Source organism: Scyliorhinus canicula, chromosome 1 (genome assembly GCF_902713615.1).
Source record: "Scyliorhinus canicula chromosome 1, sScyCan1.1, whole genome shotgun sequence".
NCBI lineage: Eukaryota > Metazoa > Chordata > Chondrichthyes > Carcharhiniformes > Scyliorhinidae > Scyliorhinus > Scyliorhinus canicula.
Window position 1 is genome coordinate 282073877 of NC_052146.1, and position 23726 is coordinate 282097602.

Consider the following 23726-nt stretch of genomic DNA (forward strand, 5'->3'; position numbering starts at 1 on the left):
AGGAAAGCAGCCATGAAGGAGGAGGCGAATGAAGGTTTGCCGCTGAGTGGAAGGGTCGGCTCAGCAACTGGAGGGATGGTGGAGACTGGGTCGCTGGGGGGGCCGCACTGTTCACGGCAGAAAAGATGACCAAGGTGATGGTTGCGGAACTTGAAAAACAGTTCGCAAAGGACATGGAGGTGATGAGGAAGGAGATGATGGCAGCATTGAAGGTGCTGGTGGACAAGTGGGTGACATGGTGGTACAGCGGTTAGCACTACTGCCTCACAGCACCAGGGACTCGGGTTCAATTTCGACCTTGGGGGATTGTGTGGAGTTAGCACATTCTATCCGTATCTTCATGGATTTCCTCTGGGTGCTCCGGCTTCCTCCCACAGTCCAAAGATGTGCAGACTGGCCATGCTAAATTACCCCTCAAGTGTCCAGGTTACTGGGATAGGGTTGGGTAGTGGGCCTAGGTATGATTCTCTTTTTAAGGGTCGGTGCAGATCCGATGGGCCAAATGGCTTCCTTCTGCACTGTAGGGATTCTATGGTTCTTATCATTTCCTATAGACCAACTACAATGGGTTGGGAGAGGAGTCAATGGTTCATAATACTGCACAAACCAGGATTTCGTCCATCCCCAAATTGGACCAGAGGTTTGGTGGCCATAGAGTCATGCTCCATCCTGTATTATATCCCTGCTTTTGCCTCTGGGTCCTACAGAGCATCAAAGTTACTAATCATTACTTAATACCTACCATCTTTCACCGTGATAACCGCATGTCAGCTTTAGAAAACTGTGGTCCAAATCTTTCAGAATCTATGCTGACACTTCAGTATAATGCAAAGTGCCAGCCACATTGACAAAAGAGCATCGATTGGCTGAGATGTGAAACCATTATCTTGCTTCCCTGTTGGGGAACTACCATGGAATCTTTTCCTCAGAAACCAAGTCCTTGTATCCTGACCCAAATTTTCTCCCTCAATATTTATCACGTTATAATTCTTCAGAAAAATCTAGTGATTAAGTTAAACTTCTAATCTTAATACTTTTATTCCCAAATACAAAACGTCATTCTCATTCAGTTCCCACAAAAAGGGCAAAGTTAAATTTCATTTGGTTTCTTTGCAGATGTTTTAGGAACTGCATTCTTTAAGTTAATCTAATTTTCTGTGAAGACCGCCTTACTGATTACAAATCATTGCACTCCAATGTAGCGAGGCACCTTAGTGCACGTCAAACATCCTTAAAATGGTCAATACTAGGGCAGTAGGGTGGTGCAGTGGTTAGCACTGCTGCCTCTCGGCACCGAGGTCCCAGGTTCGATCCCAGCTCAGGATCACTGTTCGTGTGGAGTTTGCACATTTCTCCCTGTGGTTGCGTGGGTTGCGCCCCCACAACCCGAAAACGAGCAGGGTAGGTGCACTGGCCATGTTAAATTGTCCCTTAATTGGAAAATGAATTGGGTACTCTAAAATTTCAACAAAAAAAATGGCCAATACTTCTAAATTTTCCAAGCAGATCGCATATGGCCTACAAGAGCGAATAGCACCAACTTTTTGGTTTGCAATATAGTTCGATACAAAATGCCATTTTATGGAGTCAACGTTTCTGCTCCCGAGCCATAACAGTTTAAAACATTGGCGTAAATTTGAACAGAAATCCCAGGCTTCGGTGAAAAGTGAAAGTTAGTTAATCAAATCAATCACTTGTTTGTGAATTTAGGGAGCATGGCGGCTTCACGGCCACTGGATTGAAGGTGCAATTGCTGCAGCCTTCTGGATCAGGAATTCAACCCCTCAAGAGCTGCTCGCCAGCAGCATTCCAGATAGTTATAACGTCATTGAGATTTACAGCACAGAATAAAAAAAGAGGCCCTTCATATCTGTGCCAGTCATCAAGCACCTATCCGAATCTCATTTTCCAGCACTTTATCTGTATTTTTGTTTGCCTTGTATGTAAAGTGTTCATACTCGATGCTCCTTAAATGACGAGGATTCCTGCCTCTACTACCCTTTCAGGCAATGAGTTCCAGATTCCCAGCACTCTCCGGGTGAAAATATTTTTCCTCAAGTCTCCTCTAAATCTCCTACCCTTTACCTTAAATCTATGCACCCTGGTCATTGATCCCTCTACGAAAGGGGGAAATGTTTCTTGCCATCCATCTCCCTCATAATTAGGAGCACCTCAGTCAGGTTCCTCTTCAGCCTTTCTGCTCCAAGGAAAACAACCCCAGCCTAACCAGCCACTCTTCAGAGCTGAAACGCTCCTGCCCAGCCGACATCCTGCCCAGCCGATGTCCTGGTGAATCTCCTCTGCAACTTTTCTCATGCAATCACAGTTTTCCTACAGTGTGGTGACCAGAACTGTACATGGTACACAAGCTGTGGCGCAGAGTGTTTTATACAGCTCCATCGTAACCTTCCCACTCTTATATTCTGTTCCTCAGCTAATAAAGAGAAATGCCCCAAAAGCCTTCTTGACCATCTTCTCTACCTGCCCTGCTGCCTTCAGAGATCTTATGAACATGCACCCACCCTCTGGGTGTCTGTACTTCCTAGCATCCAACCATTCATTGTGTATTCCCTTGCCTTGTTAGTCTACCCAAAATGCATCACCTCACGTTTTCAGAACTAATTTTATTTGCCACAGTTCTCCCCATCTGACCAGCCTGTTTATATCATCCAGTAATCGAAGGCTTTCCTCCTCACTGTTGGCACACACCATATTTTGTGTCATCTGCGAACTTACTAACCATAACTTCCATTTAATAGGTATTCCTGGTGAATGAGCTGGCACAGCGGGCTAATTTAGTAGGGGGGGGGGGGGGAAGATGCCATTTACGGTAGCAAGGGATAGGTTTAGGTACTTGGGGTTTCAGGTAGCGAGGGAATGGACGGGGCTCCATAATTGGAACATAATGAAGCTGGTGGAGCAGGCTAGGGAGGATCTTAAAAGGTGGTATACATTGCACTTGCGCTGGCGGGGAGGGTCCAAGTGGTGAAAATGACTATTAAACTGAGGTTCTTGTTTATCTTTTAAGTTCTCCCATTCTTCATACCAAAGGCCTTGTGTTTTTCCGGAAAGTCGACACGATCATTCCTGAGTTTATATGGGTGGGGAAGGTGCCGAGGGTCAGGAGGACCCTGCTACAGAGGCAGCAGGGGGGGTTGGCTTTGCCGAACTTGCTTCATTATTATTGGGCGGTGAATGTGGACAAGGTGTGGCGGTGGTGGGAAGGAGAAGGGGTAGAGTGGGTTAGGATGGAGGGGGAATATTGTAAGGGGTCTAGTTTGAAGGCTATGGTGACTGCAGCATTGCCAATGGCTCTGAGTAGGTATTCAGGGAGCCCAATGGTGCAGTCCACGGTGAAGATATGGAATCAGTTGAGGAGGCATTTTAGGGTGGAAGGGATGTCGGTGCTAACGTCGTTGTGCGAGAATCATGGGTTTGAGCCGGGGGGGATGGATAGTGTATACAGGAGGTGGAGGGAAGTGGGGCTGGTCAAGGCGAGGGATCTGTATTTGGAGGAAGGGTTCACCATTCTGGAGGAGCTAAGGGAGAGGGTAGAGCTGCCGAGGGGGAGCGAGTTCAGGTATCTACAGGTTAGGGACTTTGCGTGAAAGGTCTGGAGGAGTTTCCCTAGGATGCCGGGATATACTCTGATGTAGCGATTGCTGCTTCCGGATGTGGAAGGGGAGGGAAGAATTGGAGATATATATAAGTGGCTGGGGGAGCAGGGAGGCGGGTGGGTGGTGAAGATCAAGGAGAAATGGGAAGCGGAGTTGGGAATGGAGATCAATTGGGGAGTATGGAGTGAGGCACTGCGAAGGGTAAACGGGACCTCTGCTTGTGCAAGGATGAGCCTGATACTCCATTTCAGAGAATCGCGCCCATTATTAAAGTTCATGCAGACTACATAGACTGCACTGCCCTCATCTACACACCTAGTCACCGCCTTGAAAAAAATCAAACGCATGGAACCGGATCATTTACTCTGGTTGGAAATCTTGTCAGATGCTAAACTGGCATGGCGCGGGTATGGCTGGGGAGAGCAGTGAAGAAATAGGGGTCTCCAGTGTGACCTTAGATAACCGTTAGAAGCAGCATTGACTAAATGGGGAGAAACATTTTCATGTGGAGAGTGATGCAGGTCTGGAATACGATGCCCGAGAGTGTGGTAGAAGCAGGTTAAAATAGAGACGTTCACAAAGAAATTGCATTATCTGAAAAAGGAAAAATGTACAGGGTTATGGGGAGATAGCAGTGGAGTGGCATTAGATGCACGACTCAAGAAGCCAACACAGACACAATGGACCAAATGGCCTTCTGTGCTGTAACCATTATTGATTTTGATTCAATCAGATATAAATACTTGATGTTGCCCTTCCCGACTTGGTAATGTTCCTGCCCAGTTGCAAATGATTATTACACTCACCTATGAGAGTTCAGAGCAGAGTTGCAATGTTGACCATGATATTACATTAGGAATGGTGCAGTCTCAACATCAGTTGAATGAGAAATATGCTGTAATAGAACTTGTGCAGATTCGCACCCAGTCAGATAGCAAATATTTTATATTAATTCATGAAATGTGGGCACCACTGGCTCGGACAACTTGCCATTTTGGAGACCACAATCTACCACTGCTGTCACTTTCAGAGTGTGTCTGGTGGATTTTCTAGCGCATAAATCAATATTGGTTTAGAGACAGTCTTCATCAGAGTACAGGAGAATTGGAAGGACAGTGAAACCTTTGCAATAGACTTACCAGTGAAGATCTCGGGGTAGCTGCTGACAGATAGCGAAGGCCTTTTTATAGGTCCCAGAGAGAGAATGTCTGGAGATTCCGACTGGTGCAAAGTATCCACGGACCCTGCTTTCTTTATACTGCTTCCCTTTGGTTGTTTGACTTCATCTGTCCAATCAGCTGAGCGACTGAGTGAACCCTTACCACAGGAGAATTTCCGCTGCTTGGATTGCCCTTTCTCCCGCTTGTGGTCAGCTGTACATCGCCGGCGCTGAAACAGCGGGCTCTGTGATGGTGAGACAGAGGGTGAGTTACTGGGAGAGCTCAGCTGCCTGGTAGTTGTTCTAACAAAGATGGCGTTCACCGGAGGATACGGCCTGACTAAAGCTGATGCTGCTACAGGGAAAGTCCTGCGCGATCGCAGCGTACTGGCAGGAGATTCCAACTTGCGTGCGTTAACGCAGTGGGCACCATTTTTGAGTGCAGAGCCGGTTGCATCAGAATCAAGGGCGGAGTGGTCACAGGTCAGCACGCTGTCCACACTGAAGTCCGCACCCTGCTCTTCAAAGTGGCTTTCCTCAGCTTCGTCACAGAGGCAGACTTTTTCAGGAGTGAAGTGCACCGAGGAAAAGTCAAATCCATTGTGTGTGAATGACAAATCACACTCAGGACCAAAGCCCACCTCTGGGCTGTGCTCAGCAGTGGTTTCTATGGAAACATGCCTCTCTGTTACAGCAGCCTGTAGATGCTCGGCACTTTCACCGGCTAACGTGCTGTTGGTTTCCTCAGTTTCAGCCCCCGTCTTACCCTGCTCATGCCACCTCTCGAGAGAAGCAAGGTTTCCTGCCTTGCCGGCCCCTGGAGAAGAGACGTGCGCCACAGCAGGAACAGTCTCTTTGTTATCAATCCCGGTCGGGATGGCAAATTCCTCCTTTCGGAAGAGGAGACTGTCAGTTTTTCTCTGTGTTTGCAGTTTGTCAGCAGCAGCACTAATGGACCCCTGCTGTAGCTTAATGGCATGCTGAATATCAGAGAGCAAATCTTCATGTTCTGCGGCTGAATGAAAGCTGTAAATATCCGTATCCGATCCAGAACTAACCCTTTGTCCATCCTGGAGCTCCGAACCAGCTGGGAGGCTGTCGTTGGTGATGTCTAAATGCTCAGCGTCTGTGTCCGACAGGCCTCCTTCATCAGCCGAAATGCTTATATCGGGAGTCTTTGTAATAGAGTGCACGCTGTCTAATTCTTCTGTTTGCAGGGCCCGGTTTTCCAACACATCATCTTTCGATCCGCTGGTGCCATTTTTACCCCGCGATAGTGTTTTTCTCTTCCTGATGGAGAACACCGATCGAGACGACTCTGACTTTTTCTTCCTGCTGTCGCTTCCCTTACCATGTTTGGAATGTGATTTCTTGCCGCCGGACACTTTCTTTGTGCCATCAGCGTCCTTGGGCCTAGCATCCTCCACGCACTCCTGCCCATCTCCTCCGGTCCTTTTCAGCTTCCCGTCCTGGTTCCCCATGTTACCGAACAGCCAAAAGCTCTTCCCCCTCAAGCCATGATGAGGCTCCCGGGTCGTGTCCGCTGTCAAGCCGTTAGCTAAGCCAGTGGTGGCAGCTCCCGGAGATGCAGGAAAAACAAACACTCGCTCAGTGCCGGAGATTCTCCCATCTGCTGTTGCAGTCTTTTTGCATAATGTGGTCCCCTCCTCTGGGACATGCTCAGTGCAGTTCGCACTCTTGCACTGTCTGTGAGCGAGCAGCCCGGCAGCCTTCTCCACACAAGGCAAGAAGCACCGCTCGGTGATGTTGTCAGTCAGTTTCTCAATTGTGTGAATGGCTTTCGTCGTGCAGTCAGCATTCCTTTTAAAGAGGAAATCCATTCCAGGAGGTCAGAGGAACACGAGAATTCAAAAGCGATCAGCTGAAGCTCTGAAACACTGCAATTGTTCTTCTGGAAAAGAGGGAAGGGGTGGGGGGAGAAAGAGATTGGATTAATTACACACTGCAGAATTAGTTTAAAAATAGAAGAGATAAAAATGTAACGCATCTTCAGTTTCTGTTCCCATAGAAACAGTTTACAGCCCACAAGGATACAAGATCCCCAGAGGGATCAAACCAGACTGCTGAAGCACCCTCCCTCCACAGAACAAAAACAAATCAAAATCAATGGATTAAGCAGCACCCTTGTTATTCCAGCCAATGTTTAGAATGTTTGAAAGTCTGATTGGTGTTTATCTCTTTACTTACACTGGGTAACACCACAGCTAACATTTAAGCAAATGTTTCATCTGCCCTGAGGCTATATATTTCTAAACTGCTGTTGAGTAACAAAGACTTTGCAGTTGATTTATACTGGAAGAAAAGGGAAAGCCACTTGATTTAGGACATGATTACTCTGATGAGATAAAGAATGTCCTTAATTTTAAAATATCAAAAAGAAAAAGCAGGCTTTATCATGTAGGAATATAAAAGCTTTCGGTTCAAGTTCCATTATCGAGGCAAGGTGGATTGCAAAGCCTAAGCAGCTACATATACAGACCTCTCGCGTGCACAACAAGCAATGACATGCACTTGTGTGGTTCTCTCTCTCTCTCACTCCCCAACACTAGTCATTGAGAGGGCTGGGGGAGGGAAGGAAGGGGAATAATGAATGAGTTGTAAACACGGCTGCAGCCTGGCTCCTATTCTGACTGGATCAGCGAAGGTAATTGTAAATCAGGAATGTTTAGCCGTAACGTAATCAGTATAGTTAAAAAAAAGAATTGGAGTAAAAAAAAGATACTCAAAAAGTCTCATCAATATTGACACATTAACCAATTCTGGGATCTGTGACTTTCGTAGGGATTTGTATTACAAGCATTTTTTAAAAAATAAACATTTTATTGAGGTATTTATTGGTATTATAACAACACAATAAACAATATACATGAAACTATAAACATAGTGCAAAAGCCGTCACCCTCCCTTACAGGTCCCACCTTTATTAACCCCCTACTCTCAGCTAAAACTAACCCCCCCCCCCCCCTTCTGCTGACAATTAATTTTCCACGAAGAAGTCGACGAATGGTTGCCACCTCCGGGCAAACCCTAACAGTGACTCTCTCAAGGCGAACTTGATTTCCGCCAAACAGAGAAAGCTAGCCATGTCCGATAGCCAGGTCTCCGGCTTCGGTGGCTTTGAGTCCCTCCAAGCTAATAGTATCCGTCTCTGGGCTATCAGGGAGCAAAGGCCAGAATGTCTGCCTCTTTCTCCTCCTGGATTCCCAGGTCTTCCGACACCCTGAAAATTGCCACCTCTGGACTCAGCGCAACCCTTGTTTTTAACACCGTGGACATGACATCTGCAAACCCCCGCCAAAATCCCCTAAGCTTCGGACATGCCCAGAACATGTGGACATGGTTCACTGGTCCTCCTGCACGTTTTGCACACCTGTCTTCCACCCCAAAGAATCTGCTCATCCGGGCCACTGTCATCTAATGAAATGAAAATCGCTTATTGTCACAAGTAGGCTTCATTAAAGTTACTGTGAAAAGCCCCTAGTCGCCACATTCCGGCGCCTGTCCGGGGAGGCTGGTACGGGAATTGAACCGTGCTGCTGGCCTGCCTTGGTCTGCTTTCAAAGCCAGCGATTTAGCTGTGTGCTAAACCAGCCCCTAGGCCCGGTGAACGACCTTAAATTGTATCAGGCTGAGCCTGACATGCTGCGGACGCGTTGACTCTACTCAACGAGTCCACCATAGACCATCACCTATCTCTCCTCATTGCACTTGCGATTCAGCTCCTCGGTCTGCGTCTCCTCTGACCCCATATGCCCCTTGTAAATGTCAGAGACGCTCCCTTCTACCCACCCTCTGGAAACTACCTGTCCTGAATCCCCCTTAGCGGTAGGAGCGGGAAGGTCGACACCTGTTTACATAGGAAGTCCCACACCTGCAGATACCTGAATGTGTTTCCCCTCGCCCACCCAAACTTCTCCTCCAGCGTCTTCATACTCTGAAAGCTCCCCTCTATAAACATATCCCCCATCCTCTCAATCCCTGCTCTCCGCCACATTCGGAACCCCCCATCCATACTTCCCAGGGCAAACCGGTGATTGTTACAGATTGGGGACCAGACCGATGCTACCACATGTCTCCTCCATTGCCCCCAGACTCTCCGGGCTGCCACCAACACAGGGCTGGTGGAGTACCGTGTCGGCGGGAATGACAGAGGCGCAGTTACCAATGCCCCCAAACTGGTGCCCTTGCATGAAGCCGCCTCCGTACACTCCCACGCCGACCCCTCCCCCACCACCCACTTCCTGATCACGGCTACATTCGCCACCCAGTAACAGTTACTAAAATTTGGCAGCACCAGCCCGCCCTCTCCTCCACTCCGCTCAAGCATTACCTACCTTACCCGCGGGGTCTTGCCCACCCAAACAAAGCCAGAGATCACTTTGTTGACCGCGGAATAAAGATGGAGAAACATTGAAATACAAAACAGGAATCTCGGGAGGACCGTCATCTTCACCGTCTGCACCCTCCCAGCTAATGAGAACGGGAGTGCGTCCCATCTCCGAAAATAGTTCTTCATTTGGTCTACTATCCGGGCCAGATTTAATTTATGCAGCCGGTCCCATTCCGGCACCACTTGAATTCCTAGGTACCTAAAGCTTCCCCCTACTAACCTAAATGGCAGCCCACCCAATCGCCTCTCCTGTCCCCTTGCCTGGAGCGCAAACATCTCACTTTTCCCCATATTTAGCTTTATACCCTGAAAACCAGCCAAATTCCCCGAGAAGCCTCATGATTTCTTCAATCCCCTCTACTGGGTCCAATACATACAGAATCCACTATCTCTTTTAACCCGATCGGGGCCCCCACCCCTTCTCCCAGCTCCCATATTCCAAGCATATTGACCTGTTTTTCCTCCAGAAACATATTCTACATTTTCTTTCCCATTCATTTTAAGACCAAATGTTCTCAATTTGTAATAATGACTTTATCATCTTTACCAGTCTTCATCCGATCTACAATTATCTTCTCTGTCAGACTGGTGGGAAAGGGAAAACTTTTAGAAATTTTCAGGACAAGATTAAAATTCACTTGGGTGGGTTAATTAAGGAATACCGGCACGGATCTGACAAGAGAAAATCATGTTTAACTAACATCCTGATGTTTTTTGGTGAGGCGGCAGAGAAGGTTGATGAGGGCAATGTGGTTGATGTCAGAGAATTTACAGTGCAGAAGGAGGCCAGTCGGCCCATCGGGTCTGCATCAGCTCTTGGAAAGAGCACCTTACCACTTCACCCTATCCCCATAACCCAGCAACCCTACCTAACCTTTTGAACACTAAAGGACAATTTAGCATGGGCAATCCATCTAACCTGCACATCTTTGGACTGTGGGAGGAAACCGGAGCACTCGGAGGAAACCCACGCAGACACTGGGAGAACGTGCAGACTCCGCACAGACAGACAGTCACATGAGGCTAGAATTGAACCTGGGACCCTGGAGCTGAGGCAGCAGCGCTAACCACTGTGCCACCATGCTGCCCTATGTGGTGCACATAGACTTCCAAAAAGCAGTTAACACAATGCCACACAGACTTGAACAGTGGCAACATGTATAGAAAATTGGCTGAATGATAGGAAAGGGTGGTGAATAGTGGATGCTTTTTTGGTTGAAGTATGTGGTACAGTGGCATAATTTCAAAATTTGCAGATGCTGAAATTGGAAGTATCATGGATTATGGAGAAGGATAGTGTTAAAACTTCAAAAGGAAACTGGCAGAATAATGGCAGATGAAAGTTAGCACAGATGTGCGAAGGGATATTCATTTTGGTAAATGCAGAGAATAAGGATACTTATAAACATTCAAATCAGCAGCAGGAATAGGCTACTCAGCTCCTCGAGCCTGTTCCACCATTCAATTTGGATAATGGCTGAACTCATTCAAACCTCAACCCCAAATCCCTGCCCACACACCCTTGCTAACCAAGAATCTATCTGGCTCAGTCTTAAAAATATTCAAAGATTCTCCGTGTGCTATTTTTTGAAGGAGAGTTCCAGACACAACTTGAGAGAGAGAGAGAGAGAGAAAAAAAAATGTCCTCATCTTGATCTCAAATGAGTAACCCCTTATTTTTAAGCAGCGATAGGGTACAAACCGAAAGGGGGAGAAGGAGCAGAGTGACCTCAGGATATAAGTGCATAGATCACTGAAAGTGACAGGGCAGGTTGAGAGACTGGTTAAAGGATGCAAGATCTTAAGCTTTATATTAGGTGTGGTGGTATGATTTGCATAGCTGTCTGCCATTGGTGCAGAACACTGGCTTACCATTGGCCCTGGTCGGTCATGTGCCTCTTGACCGATTGGTTGAGACCAGTCACGTGACGGCTCTCCGAAAGGTCGAGAGGCTGAGTTAACCCCGCCTCCAGAGCGAGGTATAAATAACCAGAACGCTCGGCGGTCGTCCATTTACTGTCGTCGACCGCAGGACTAACTTCTAGCTTATTAAAGCCTAACTTTTGTACAGCAACTCATCTCGCGTTCGATTGATGGTTCACCAATAGGGACATGTTGTAGAAAAGCAATGAAATTATGTCAAGCCTGTATCAAACTTTGATTCAACCTCAATTGGCCAATTGCATCCAGTTCATGGCACCATGCTTTAGAGAGGATGCAAAGATATTAGAGAGAAACTTGCACGAGTATGCAGCTCCTCATATCTGCAACCAGTTATGTAAAATCTGGTGCTGTCCTCCTGGGAGAAGTTACAGAAAAGGTTTAATAGATGTGCTCGACACGTCTGGACAGAGCAGTTAAGAACAAACTGTTCCCATGGATCCAAGAATCAGAGGACACCAATTTAAAGTGATTGTTAAGAATTGGGGACAATAGTTATTTAATCACAAATTAAAACCAGGAGTTGGTTAGAGGGAGATGTCTGGAGGAATGAGGAGATGCAAATTTGCTTCTCAGCGGAAAACAGCATTTTACATATGTGACAGGAGAAAATAGGCCAAGGACCAAACATCGAGGACTGAAAGACTTAAGATCACGGATAAAGGCCAATATCTGTCCCGGACTTGCCAGTCAAGGTCTTATTGCTCTGTTGTAAAGCGTGTGTGTGAGAGAGTGAGAGTGAGGAGTGAGGAGTGAGGAGGAGTGAGGAGTGATTGTATAACCTTAACATTTGAATGCATGTGAATAAATATTGATTGTTTAATTAAACAGATTTGCGGTCGACTTCCGGTTGCGGTGATCCGGAGCGAAGCCACACGTTCGGTAGCACCCCCTAGTTTTGGACTTTCGGGCTATTTTAAGGGCCTGCAGCGGCACTGGTTCGACGTTTCCCCGGGTGGGAACGCGGCCACTGTGCTCAGCTGCCGGTGGATGGGCTGGACCAGGAGCGGATCAGTCAGAAGATCGACTTTGAAGCAGAGAAAGGTGCGAGGCAAGGAAAACAAGATGGCGGCGGGCGGAGAACCGGCAGCGTGGCAGCAGTGGGTGCGGGAGCAGCAGGAGCTGCTTCAGCGCTCCTTCAGGGAGCTGGAGGCCGAGATCCTGGAACTGTTTAAGGCCTCGCTGGACAGGATCATGGCGACTCAGACGGCTCAGGCTGCAGAGATCCGGCAGCTACAGCTAAAGACCTCGGAGAACGAGGACGAGCACCTGGGCCTAGCAGTGAAGGTGGAATCGCACAAGGTGCTTCACAAGAAATGGCTGGCAAGGATGGAGGAGATGGAGAACCGCTCCTGTCGGAAGAACCTGCGGATTTTGGGCCTCCTGGAGGGGCTGGAAGGTTCGGATTTGGGGGCCTACGTGGTTGTGATGTTGAACTCGTTAATGGGCGCGGGGTCGTTCCAAGGACCCTTGGAGCTGGAGGGGGCCAATCGAGTGCTGTTGAGGAAGCCCTGGCTGAACGAGCCGCCTAGGGCGGTGCTGGTCCGCTTTCACCGTTTCGTTGATCGAGAGTGCATGCTGAGATGGGCGTAGAAGGAAAGGAGCAGCAGGTGGGAGAATGCGGACATTAGGATCTATCAGGACTGGAGCGCGGAGGTGGCGAAGAGAAGGGCTGGCTTCAATCAGGCGAAGGGAGCGCTTCACAGGAAGTTGGTGAGGTTTGGCCCGTTACAGCCGGCTTGCCTTTGGGTCACTTACAAGGACCGCCAGCTCTACTTTGATTCTCCGGAGGAGGCCTGGGCTTTTGGCCAGGCAGAGAAATTGGACTCGAACTGAGGACAGGGGGACTGGGGAATGATGTACATTGTCTGGAGGCTTTGTCCTCCTTGGTATCCTTTCGTTTTTATTGGCTGTGTTTGATGTTGCTTTTTTGTTGCTCCGCTTCTTCGTTTTTTGGGGCTGTTATCTATTTACTGTGGTGCTTTTTAGTTTTTTTCCCCACTGGTGGAGGGTTGGGGAGCTGTTCGCGGTCCCGCTGGGTCACGTGCCCATCTTTTTCCCGCATGTTGGGCTGGGGGGGCGGGATTCGGGATGGAGGCGCGGGCTTTCTTCCCGCGCTGGAGGGGTTGGGGGCAGGGCCGGCACTAGGAGGGGAGATTGGTGGTTGCATTGCATCGGGGGGTGGGGGGGAATCGTCGGTATGGCGGGGGTAGCCGGGGTCAGTAGGAGTCGGCTGACTTACGGAAGTACAAAGTTAGGGGTTACGCAGCTCGGGGGGCCCTAGCTCGGTTGGGGGAGGGGGGGTGAGTAGGGGGGTGGGGTTTCCCGGGGTGCTGCGTAGGGAAATGGCTGGTGAAGGGGGGGGCTGCCACCGTGGGGAAAGGGCCTGGGGGGGGTTCGCTGGGCACGTGGTGGGCCGTGGGAGAGCTATGGCTGATCGGCGCAGAGGGAGGGGGGAGACCCCCCCAGATTCGGCTGGTCACATGGAACGTGAGGGGGCTGAATGGACTGGTGAAGTGGTCCTGGGTCTTGGCACACCTGAGGGGGCTGGGAGCGGATGTAGCTATGCTCCAGGAGACGCACCTTAAGGTGGCGGATCAGGTGAGGCTGAGAAGAGGCTGGGTAGGACAGGTGTTTCACTCGGGGCTCGATGCGAAGAATCGAGGGGTGGCGATCTTAGTCGGGAAGAGCTTGTCGTTTGTTGCATCTAATGTGGTGGCGGACAGTGCAGGTAGATATGTAATGGTGAGTGGTAGACTTCAGGGGGAGCAGGTGGTTCTGGTCAATGTGTACATCCCCAACTGGGATGATGCGGGCTTCATGCGGCGCATACTGAGCCAGATCCCGGACCTGGAGATGGGGGGTTTGATCCTGGGTGGGGACTTTAATCCGGTGCTGGATCTGGCTCTGGATCGCTCGAAGTCTAGGACGGGTAAAATGCCGGCGGCGGCCTCGGTGCTGAGGGGGTCCATGGATCAGATGGGAGGGCTAGACCCTTGGAGGTTCTTGAAGCCGGGGGGTAGGGAGTTCTCCTTTTTCTCCCATGTTCACAAGGCTTACTTCCGGATTGACTTTTTTGTTCTCAGCAGGGCGCTGATCCCGAGAGTGGTGGGGGCGGAGTATTCGGCGATAGCCATATCTGACCATGCACTGCATTTGGTGGACCTGGAGCTGGGGGAGGGGAAGGATCAGCGCCCGCTGTGGAGGTTAGATGTGGGGCTTCTGGCAGAGGAGGAAGTATGCGGGCGGGTCCGCAGGGGCATAGAGGGGTATTTGGAAGCCAACGATAACGGGGAGGTGCAAGTTGGGGTGGTTTGGGAAGCGCTGAAGGCAGTAGTTAGAGGGGAGCCTATATCCATTCAGGCGCACAGGGAGAGAGGGGAGAGGATCGAGAGGGAGGGGCTGGTGGAAGAAATGGTAAGGGTGGATAGGAGGTATGCAGATGTCCCGGAGGAGGTGATTTTGAGGAAGCGGCGCAGTCTCCAAGCGGAGTTCTATATACAGACCACCCGGAAGGCGGAGGCGCAGTGGAGGAGGGCGCAAGGGGCGGTATACGAGTACGGGGAGAAGGCAAGTCGGATGCTGGCCCACCAGCTTCGGAAGCGGGAGGCGGCGAGAGAAATAGGGGGAGTCACAGATGCAGGAGGGAACTTGGTGCGGGGTGGCAGAGACATCAATGGGGCATTCAGATCCTTTTACGAGGGGCTGTTCCAGGCGGTGCCCCCTTGGGAGGCGGGCGGAATGGACTGCTTTCAGGATGGGCTGGAGTTCCCAAGAGAGGATGAGCAGGTGAGGGTCTGGGGGCCCCAATCGAGTTGGGGGAGCTGATGGAGGCGCTGGGGAACATGCAGACAGGGAAAGCGCCGGGACCTGACGGGTTCCCAGTGGAATTTTACAAGAAGTTTTCAGATCTGCTGGGCCCGCTGCTTGTAAGGACCCTGAACAAGGCGAGGAAGGGGCGGGGCTCTGCCCCCGATGATGTCTAGGGCAATTATCTCTTTGATCCTGAAGCGGGACAAGGACCCCCTCCAGTGTGGATCCTTTAGGCCGATCTCGCTCCTTAACATGGACACAAAGTTGTTGGCAAAGGTACTGTCCAGAAGGGTGGAAGATGTGGTCCCGATGGTTATCCATGAGGACCAAACTGGGTTTGTGAAGGGGAGGCAGCTGAATGTCAACGTACGGCGGCTTCTTAATGTTATGATGATGGCGCCGGTGGCTGGGGAGGCGGAAATAGTAGCATCGATGGATGCGGAGAAAGCTTTTGACAGGGTGGAGTGGAGTTACCTGTGGGAAGGGCTGAGGAGGTTTGGGTTTGGTGAGGGATTCATCAGCTGGGTGTGGTTGCTGTACAGCTCCCCGGTGGCGAGTGTGGTGACAAACGGGAGGAGGTCGTCGGATTTCCGGCTTTCCCGGTGGACGAGGCAGTGGTGCCCCTTGTCTCCCCTGCTCTTCGCGTTGGCGATTGAGCCCTTGGCCATGGCGCTGAGGGATTCAAAGAACTGGAGGGGGGGGGGGGGGGGGGAGAAAGAGAAAGAAGAGCACCAGTTGTTGTACGCAGACGATTTGCTGTTGTGCGTCGCGGATTCGGCTGGGGGGATGCCAGAGGTATTGAAAATACTTGGGGAGTTTGGGGACTTTTCCGGGCTATAAGCTCAATGTGGGGAAGAGTGAGCTGTTTGTGTTGCACCTGGGGGACCAGGAGAGGGAGATAGGGGAGCTCCCGTTGAAGAGGGCGGAGAGGAGCTTTAGATATCTTGGTGTCCAGATAGCTAGGAACTGGGGAGCCCTGCACAGGCTTAACTTTGAGGCTGGTGGCACAGATGGAGGAAGAGTTCAGGAGGTGGGACGCGCTGCCACTTTCGTTGGCAGGCTGGGTCCAGTCGGTTAAAATGATGGTGCTCCCGAGGTTTTTGTTTCTCTTCCAGTGCCTCCCCATGTTGATTCCGAAGGCTTTTTTCAAAAGGGTGAATAAGAGTATTCTGGGGTTTGTGGGGGCGCGGAAGGCCCCGAGAGTAAGGAGGGTATTCCTGGAGCGAAGAAGGGAGGCAGGCGGTTTGGCGTTGCACAACCTGTGTGGGTATTACTGGGCTGCGAATGTGGCAATGATTCGCAGGTGGCTGATGGAGGGGGAGGGTGCCGCGTGGAAGAGGCTGGAGGTGGCGTCCTGTGTAGGTACGAGTTTGGGGGCATTGGTGACGGCCCCGTTTTCACTCCCCCCGGCAAGATATTCCACAAGTCCGGTGGTGGTGGCGTCCCTCAAAATTTGGGGGCAGTGGAGGCGGCACAGAGGGGTGGGTGGGGGAGTGAAAGCCTCAGTGTGGGCCCCAATATGGGGCAATCACCGGTTTGCACCAGGGAGAATGGATGGTGGGTTTTTGAGTTGGCATAGGGCAGGCACCAGGCGGATGGGGGACCTTTTCCTCGATGGGAAGTTTGCGACTTTAGAGGAGTTGGAGGGGAAGTGGGGCCTCCCCCGGGAATGCTTTCAGGTATATGCAGATTAGGGCATTTGGTAAGCAGCAGGTGGCGGAGTTCCCGCTGCTGCCGCCTGGGGGGGTGCAGGACAGGGTTCTCTCGGGGACGTGGGTCGGATCTCGGCGATTTATCAGATGATGCAGGAAGAGGAGGAGGCCTCGGTGGAAGAGCTGAAAGCGAAGTGCGAGGAGGAGCTAGGGGAAGAGATTGACGATGGGACGTGGGCGGATGCCCTGGGGTGGGTGAACTCATCCTCTTCTTGCGCACGGCTCAGCTTAATTCAGCTGAAGGTGCTGCATAGGGCGCACATGACTGGGGCCAGGATGAGCCAGTTCTTTTGAGGGGGGTGGGGGGGGGGGGGGGGGGGGGGAGGACAGGTGCGGGATGTGTTCGGGAGGCCTGGCGAACCACACCCATATGTTCTGGGCCTGTCCGGCGTTAAGAGGGGTTTTGGAAGGGGGTGGCGGGGACTTTGTCCAAGGTGGTCGGTTCCAGGGTGGAGCCGGGCTGTGGGCTCACGATCTTTGGGGTAGCATCGGAGCCGGGAGTGCAGGAGGCGAGAGAGGCTGGTACACTGGCCTTTGCGTCTCTAGTAGCCCGGCGTAGGATTCTTCTACAGTGGAGGGACGCGAAGCCCCCGAGCCCGGAGGCCAGGATCAATGACATGGCTGGGTTCATCAGGCTGGAAAAGATTAAGTTTGCCCTGAGGGAGTCGGTACAATTGTTCTTCCGGCGGTGGCAGCTTTTTCTCGATTTCCTGGCGGAGAGGTCGAGGGTGGTCAGTCTCAGCAGCAACCGGGGGGGGGGGGGGGGGGGTTCGGGACTTGTTAAGGGGGTTTGTTTTTGCGACGGTGTGTTTGCTATTTTTTTTTTCTTTCTTGTACAGTTATTAGTTATTAATTTATTACTTTGTATTGGGGGGGGGGGATTTCTGTTTCTGTTTAGTTTTACACCTTGTTTACTTTAACTGTTGGGAGAAAATTTGTTGTTGAAAAATTGGAATAAAAATTATTTTTTTTAAAAAATGAAACAGATTTGCCATCACTTGTCCCCCGTGATGTGTTAGGTAGGCTGGATCTATTGCAGTGTAGAGAGAGACAGACTTCCAACACTTGAAGAGATGCCACACGATTTTATTGAACAACTAACTATAACACATGTTTAACTGTGGGTTGACACTATGCTGACTTGACTGGAGACCTGAGGCTAGCCTGACCAGACTAACTGACTACCACATAGTGTTTGTACTAGCTGCTGCTCACAAGCTCTGACTGTCTCAGAGGCTGGACCCCAGAGAGCGGGAACACTGGTGCCCTCTGGCTTTATAGTGGTCATGTCCTGTCTGGTGATTGGCTGCTGTGTTCTGTGTGCTCACTGGTCATCCTGTGTGTCAATCACTGCCTGTCTGCACTCCATCATATACCTGGATGTATATTATGACACCCCGCATATGGGTTAAGACACACAGTGGTTCAGCAACAAGGCGGGGGGGGGGGGGAAGAGAGAGAGAGAGAGGGGGAGGAGGGGGGGAGAGAGAGAGAGAGAGAGAGGGGGGAAGGGAGGGAGGGAGGGAGGGAGAGAGAGAGAGAGGGGGGGGGGGAGAGAGAGAGAGAGAGAGGGGGGGGGGGGGGGAAGAGAGAGAGAGAGAGAGAGAGGAGAAAGAAAACAAACATCAGAACTGTATCAAGTCAAGATATAGTCTCAAACAAAATAGCCATTTTCAGCCTTCGCTGAACCTAAAGCCATGGCCAGTTCAACTTGTTTGTGATAATTATTGGCTGGATTTAGCTTGTAAAAATTATTTAAAATTGTATGTTGCTTGGGAAAATGGGTCTCAGTTCAAATCAGGAGGTGGATTAGGTAGTTGGGGACCAAGGGATAGTTTCATGAAAACTGTTGTGTGTATAGTCATAGTATACTTAAGTATCATGGCATGCAAGTCATTCTTGTCATGTGTGCTTTTGCTTTTAATTGTTCACAGACCATTTGACTGTTGTGCATTGTTCCTCATATTATACCAGAAAACATATACACCACTACGAACTGTTGTCCCAGGTTACCCTTCTGGGTTTTGGGATACCCTCACATTTAACATCAGCTTGGTTCGCAATAGTTAGCATCATTGATACAAGGATTTAAAAAAAAAAACAAATGCAGCAAGTGGTTAGAATCTGGAATGCATTGCCTGAGCGTTACGATGGAGAAAGGTTCTAATCATGGCATTGAATAAGATTCATTAAGTGAAAAGAAACTGCAGGATTAAAGGGAAAATGTAGGGAAAAGGGCAACCGCTCCTGCAGAGCTAGTACAGAAATATTGGCCTGAATGGCCTCCTTCTGTGCAGTAACATTCTGAATCTCCTTGGGTTCAGCTGGAACATATTTTAACCAAACATGGAACAAAGACATCAAGAAAGGGAAAATCTGAGGTTTAAACCCAGTACAGAGGAAGGTGGAATGAGGTAGGCCTCAACCTCAGTACTCAAATGGTGACAAGAGGGAAGAATTACAAAATAAATTAGGCTTGCCCATGGTGCCCTAATGGTTGAATAGTTGGAGTTACTTAAAGGGTGACTTTTTCCACAAAAGTATCACAGGGCAGATTGCATCAGCTGGACCTAGATTCTGGCCATCCACCCCGTGCGTCCTACATCGTCGAGTGTCAAATTTTGCTGGAGGCATTTTATTTCCTTCATGGGACCATCTAAGTACAAGCTGCTGTTGTGAGCATTGGCCATTGAGTTCTGCAGAAGAGGATAAGTGGTGAAGTTATTCATAAAACATTGACACACTGTCTACCCTTCCTGAACATAGAACACATGGCCCAAATCTTCCAGTCTCTATTGGAGGAGACCAGACACATGGCTGGGATGTGCATTGGCACTGACCTAAGTGGGAAATTGGCCAAGAAGGTTCAACTGCTGATGGGCTATACCCCTGCCCCTTGGGGCACTCAATGGGAGAAACGTGCAGAGTTATGTGGTGATTTGCCTATGGGCTATATCATAGTTGGATTGTGCGCGACAGACACACCATGCGGTCTACCTTTGATTTGGTTATAAAGGGAGTCACATCCAGCCATCTTGAGAAGGTCGAGAGGGTATTAAGACATACACGTGAATGGTCAGTGCTCGGTGCAAGTTCCAGAGGAGTAGTTAGTAGACTTAAGGGGATCAGGGGTTATGAGGAGAAGGCAGGAGAATGGGGATGAGAAAAGTATCAGCTATGATTGAATGGTGGAATAGACTCAGACTTGATGGGCCAAGTGGCCCAATTCTGCTCCCATGTCTTATGGACTCCATGATAACGCACTCTGTATCAGATTGCTGTCCTTGCCTGGGCTACGTATCTGGAGTCATATGGCTGACCCTTAACTGCACTCTGAAATGGTCCAAGAAGTCACTCAAAAAAACAATAAAACCAGCAGTGGACCTGTTGGCATGGACAAGACATGGCCCAGCCAACCCTGCTGGTCCTCGATCCTCAACAAGCACAGAGGGGAAATTTACTCTGGATTGGGGCAGTGGGGGTGGGGGGGTTGGGGAGGAGACTTCAACATTCATCACCACTATCCGTAGTTTCATCGGTCCATGAGTGTCTCCACGTGTACTGTCCAATAAAATCCCATCTTTACACTGAAGGTACCCTCCTTAGAGTTGGGAAATACTAACCCAGCATTAAATAAAATAATTTCACAACAGAGCTAGCACCTCAAAACTGGGCATCCATGAAGAAAAGGATATTAAAAAATTTGTGGGCCTACTGTGGTATCCAGTGAAAGAGGCTAGTGAGGGGAGCTGAGTGTGTGTATGAATAATTTAATTAAGTTGGGATAGAGTGTCTACAGAGCTAAAGAACAACAAGAGTAACTGTGACACGCAGGCATTTCAAGTGAAATGGGCCAAGTTAGATGTTGGTAAACAAGACATGGGTGGATTTGCCTCTAGAAATGTGTTCAGTTGATTAATGTTCAAAGGGAAGTTAAAAAGTGGTTTACAGCTTGGAAAGGGTTGTAAATAAGGCAAAATTATTAAATACTATTTTACCCTAAAGTAGTGGCCATAATGGAGCTCATAAAGAGTTTTATATCTTGGGAAAGGTCAATTTCAAAGAAGGATAAGGACAATGGGAAAAGATAGAAGAAAACAATACATATAAAGCGGTTGGGAACTGCTGTGTTGGGGATGTAATCATGAAGTCCTCCTACAGCGTGTCTGTGCTGGGATAGGAATGGAAAGGAGCCAAGTGAAAAAAAGTTTTCAGCCAAGAAACAAAAGTCTGTTTTTCAGAAAGCAGGGTTTACATGTTTTTTGGAATTTCCTCAGCAGAGGGGGAGTGAGTGAGGATTTCTTTCCTGCAGTAACAGTGGGTGGCAGGTAGTAATATTACTGGAATTGTTTGTAGATTATATATCTACAAGGATTGTTGCCTAAAGGGGTATTTATTTAGGAGTACAACAAAAATGAATTGAATGGTCTAAAATGTAACTTTGCATGTAAAGTTAAGTTTTCTTAATAAATGTCTTAATTTAATATTTAAGATCTCCAAAAATGTCACTGGAATTTGTGGCTCCTGACTTCAGTACATATATCTTCTCATAGTAAATAAGTTGTGTAGCTTGCCAAGTTTCCCATCAGCATTTGTTTTGCACGGCACTCAGTACCTGCTGGATGGTAACACACCCAAACCTCGAGTTGTATTCAACCATAACCTGTAATCTCGCCATAATGTGAAAATGAGGAAAATGCAAATCCAAAAAAGGTCAGAAAAACAACTCTGGTCCATGAGGAGGGTGCAGAGGGGCATGCCCGAATCAGCATGGAACATGCCAAAATGATTTAGGTGCCAACCTGAAGCTATCGACTAGGACCACATGTATGCTAAAAGCCGAAGCAGTATCTTATAGAAAAATCTAATATGTGGGCAGAATGGTAGCACAAGTGGATAGCACTGTGGCTTCACAGCGCCAGGGTCCCAGGTTTGATTCCCTGCTGGGTCACTGTCTGTGCGGAGTCTGCACGTTCTCTCCGTGTCTGCGTGGGTTTCCTCCGGGTGCTCCGGTTTCCTCCCACAGTCCAAAGACATGCAGGTTAGGTGCATTGGCCATGATAAATTGTCCTTAGTGACCAAGAAGGTTCGGAGGGGTTATTGGGTTACGGGGATAGGGTGGAAGAAGAGGGCTCAAGTGGGTTGGTGCAGACTCAATGGGCCGAATGGCCTCCTACTGCACTGTATGTTCTATGTTGTTCTCTGCCAGCGGGGATGGATGGAGATGGTCAGGAAGTGCAGACCAGTCAGCATCATTTGCAGTTCCTCAGATATCGAAGCAGTCCATGCCTGCATGCAGGAAGACCCAGACAACATTCAGACTGGGCGAAGTGGCAAGCAAAATTTGCATCACGTGCAGGTTAGATGCTGGGAATTCTGCATAAGGTTTCTGCCCCACCACAGTACCAAAATAGGATGTGATTATAATAAAGGTAAACTTGTGTGCAGCCTTTGAACAGTTAACTATACCATCCTTCACCAACACCTACCTACTATCATCCAGCTGGTGGGACTTCTCTTACGTGGTTCAATTCTTATCAAATGTAACCAGAAAATCACTTGCAAAGGCTTCTCGTGCTACCTCTGTGCTGTTATCTCTGGTGTTCCCTTGGGAATCTATGCTTGGCTCCCTCCTCTTTCTCATCTGCAGGCTGCCCCTTGGCGCCAACATCCAAACGCACCATTGCCATACATATCGATGACACCCATCGTCATCTCACCGTCACATCATTCAATGTCTCCACTGTTGCTCTATTACCACACTTTTCATCTGTCATCCCTCACTGAGTTCATGCTCCAACATATTATGAATATGACAATATTATAAATTCTTGAACAATGAACATCCCAGGTGATGTTGCTATTGGACAATTTAGATCCCAGGGTGGATACTGGCTTCATAATCCCAACTTTTATTTTTGTTGAGATACATGGAAGGTGGCAACTGAACAGAGTCACAGGCGTCTGATGCACCTTTTAAATAATAAAATGTTTATTCAACAAGAAGGCTATTCCTTTACCCAACTACATGTTACGCTTATATACAGACATGTTAGGATAACTACAAGGGTCCTTTTTGTTGATTCCCTTATTTCCTTTTTCTGTTATTTGGTTATTTATCATTTTTCTGAGAAGTTGAGAGAAAGCTCCTGGACGCTGAGAGAGAGGAGGCTGTGTGTTGCTCTCTATTAACCATTCCAGACCAGACCCTAACCGAGGCTAGGATATGCGACAGAAACCCCAATACTTTATTTTAATTTTGCAAGACTGTAAGGATACCTCGCTCCAGGAGTGATTTCATACAAAATAAAGATATGGTATATTAAAACAATCTTGAGCACTACCAGTATTAAAATAACTATCATGCCAGAAAATAGCATACGATTACCACTTAAACAATGCTGACACAATAACCCTTAACTGCTATCCTTACTTACAGTCAAACAACAGAACCATCTCAGATTCCAATCCTCTTAAATACAGTTAGCACTCAGGAATACTTGCTGTCCTTAGATGTCTTGAAACTCCACTTTGAGCAAGATAAATGTTTTGACTCAGCTTTAAAGAAAGTCCAGACCCCGTCAGAACAATGCACTCTTGCTGTATCTCTTCAGAAGCTGCTTCTCAGCTAGTTTTCCAGCTACACAACTAAAACTCTTAATGCTTGGAAATAAACTGTTAGTCTGTCTGCAGACAGATCTTCAACTGAACTGTATTGAGAGCAGATTCTTGACTTCTGTTCACATCCCAATCTAACTAAAGCCCTTTTCTGCAAAATGCCTGGCACCCTTGCTCCTCCCATTAGTTCCATCTTCTGACCCAGCTGGAACACAAGGGTGGAATTCTCAGCTTCCCAGCCATGTGTTTCTTGGCGGCGCACTGTTTGCTGGCTGTGGGGTTCTGCACTCCCGCTCTGCTTGTTAATGGGATTTGGCCACCCCCATGCCGCCGGGAAACATGCGGGCAGGGATGGCTCTTCTGGCAGGCAAATGAAAATGCAACAGCCAGAGAATTATGGCTAAAGTCTCGAATGAACTACCCCACAGGGAACCCTCTGAAACCAAACGAAACCC

At 48.9% G+C, this 23726-nt stretch overlaps 1 protein-coding gene across 2 annotated transcripts in view; it reads right to left on the bottom strand.

Moving 5' to 3' along the window:
• Positions 1–23726, bottom strand: part of fmn2b (formin 2b) — a 499858-nt gene that overhangs the window by 441471 nt on the left and 34661 nt on the right. For both annotated transcript variants that reach the window (XM_038814212.1, XM_038814205.1), the window contains exon 2: positions 4757–6688. In XM_038814212.1, the coding sequence (XP_038670140.1) occupies positions 4757–6617 (1861 nt within the window). In that variant the 5' untranslated portion in view covers positions 6618–6688. The remainder of the gene's footprint in view (positions 1–4756; positions 6689–23726) is intronic.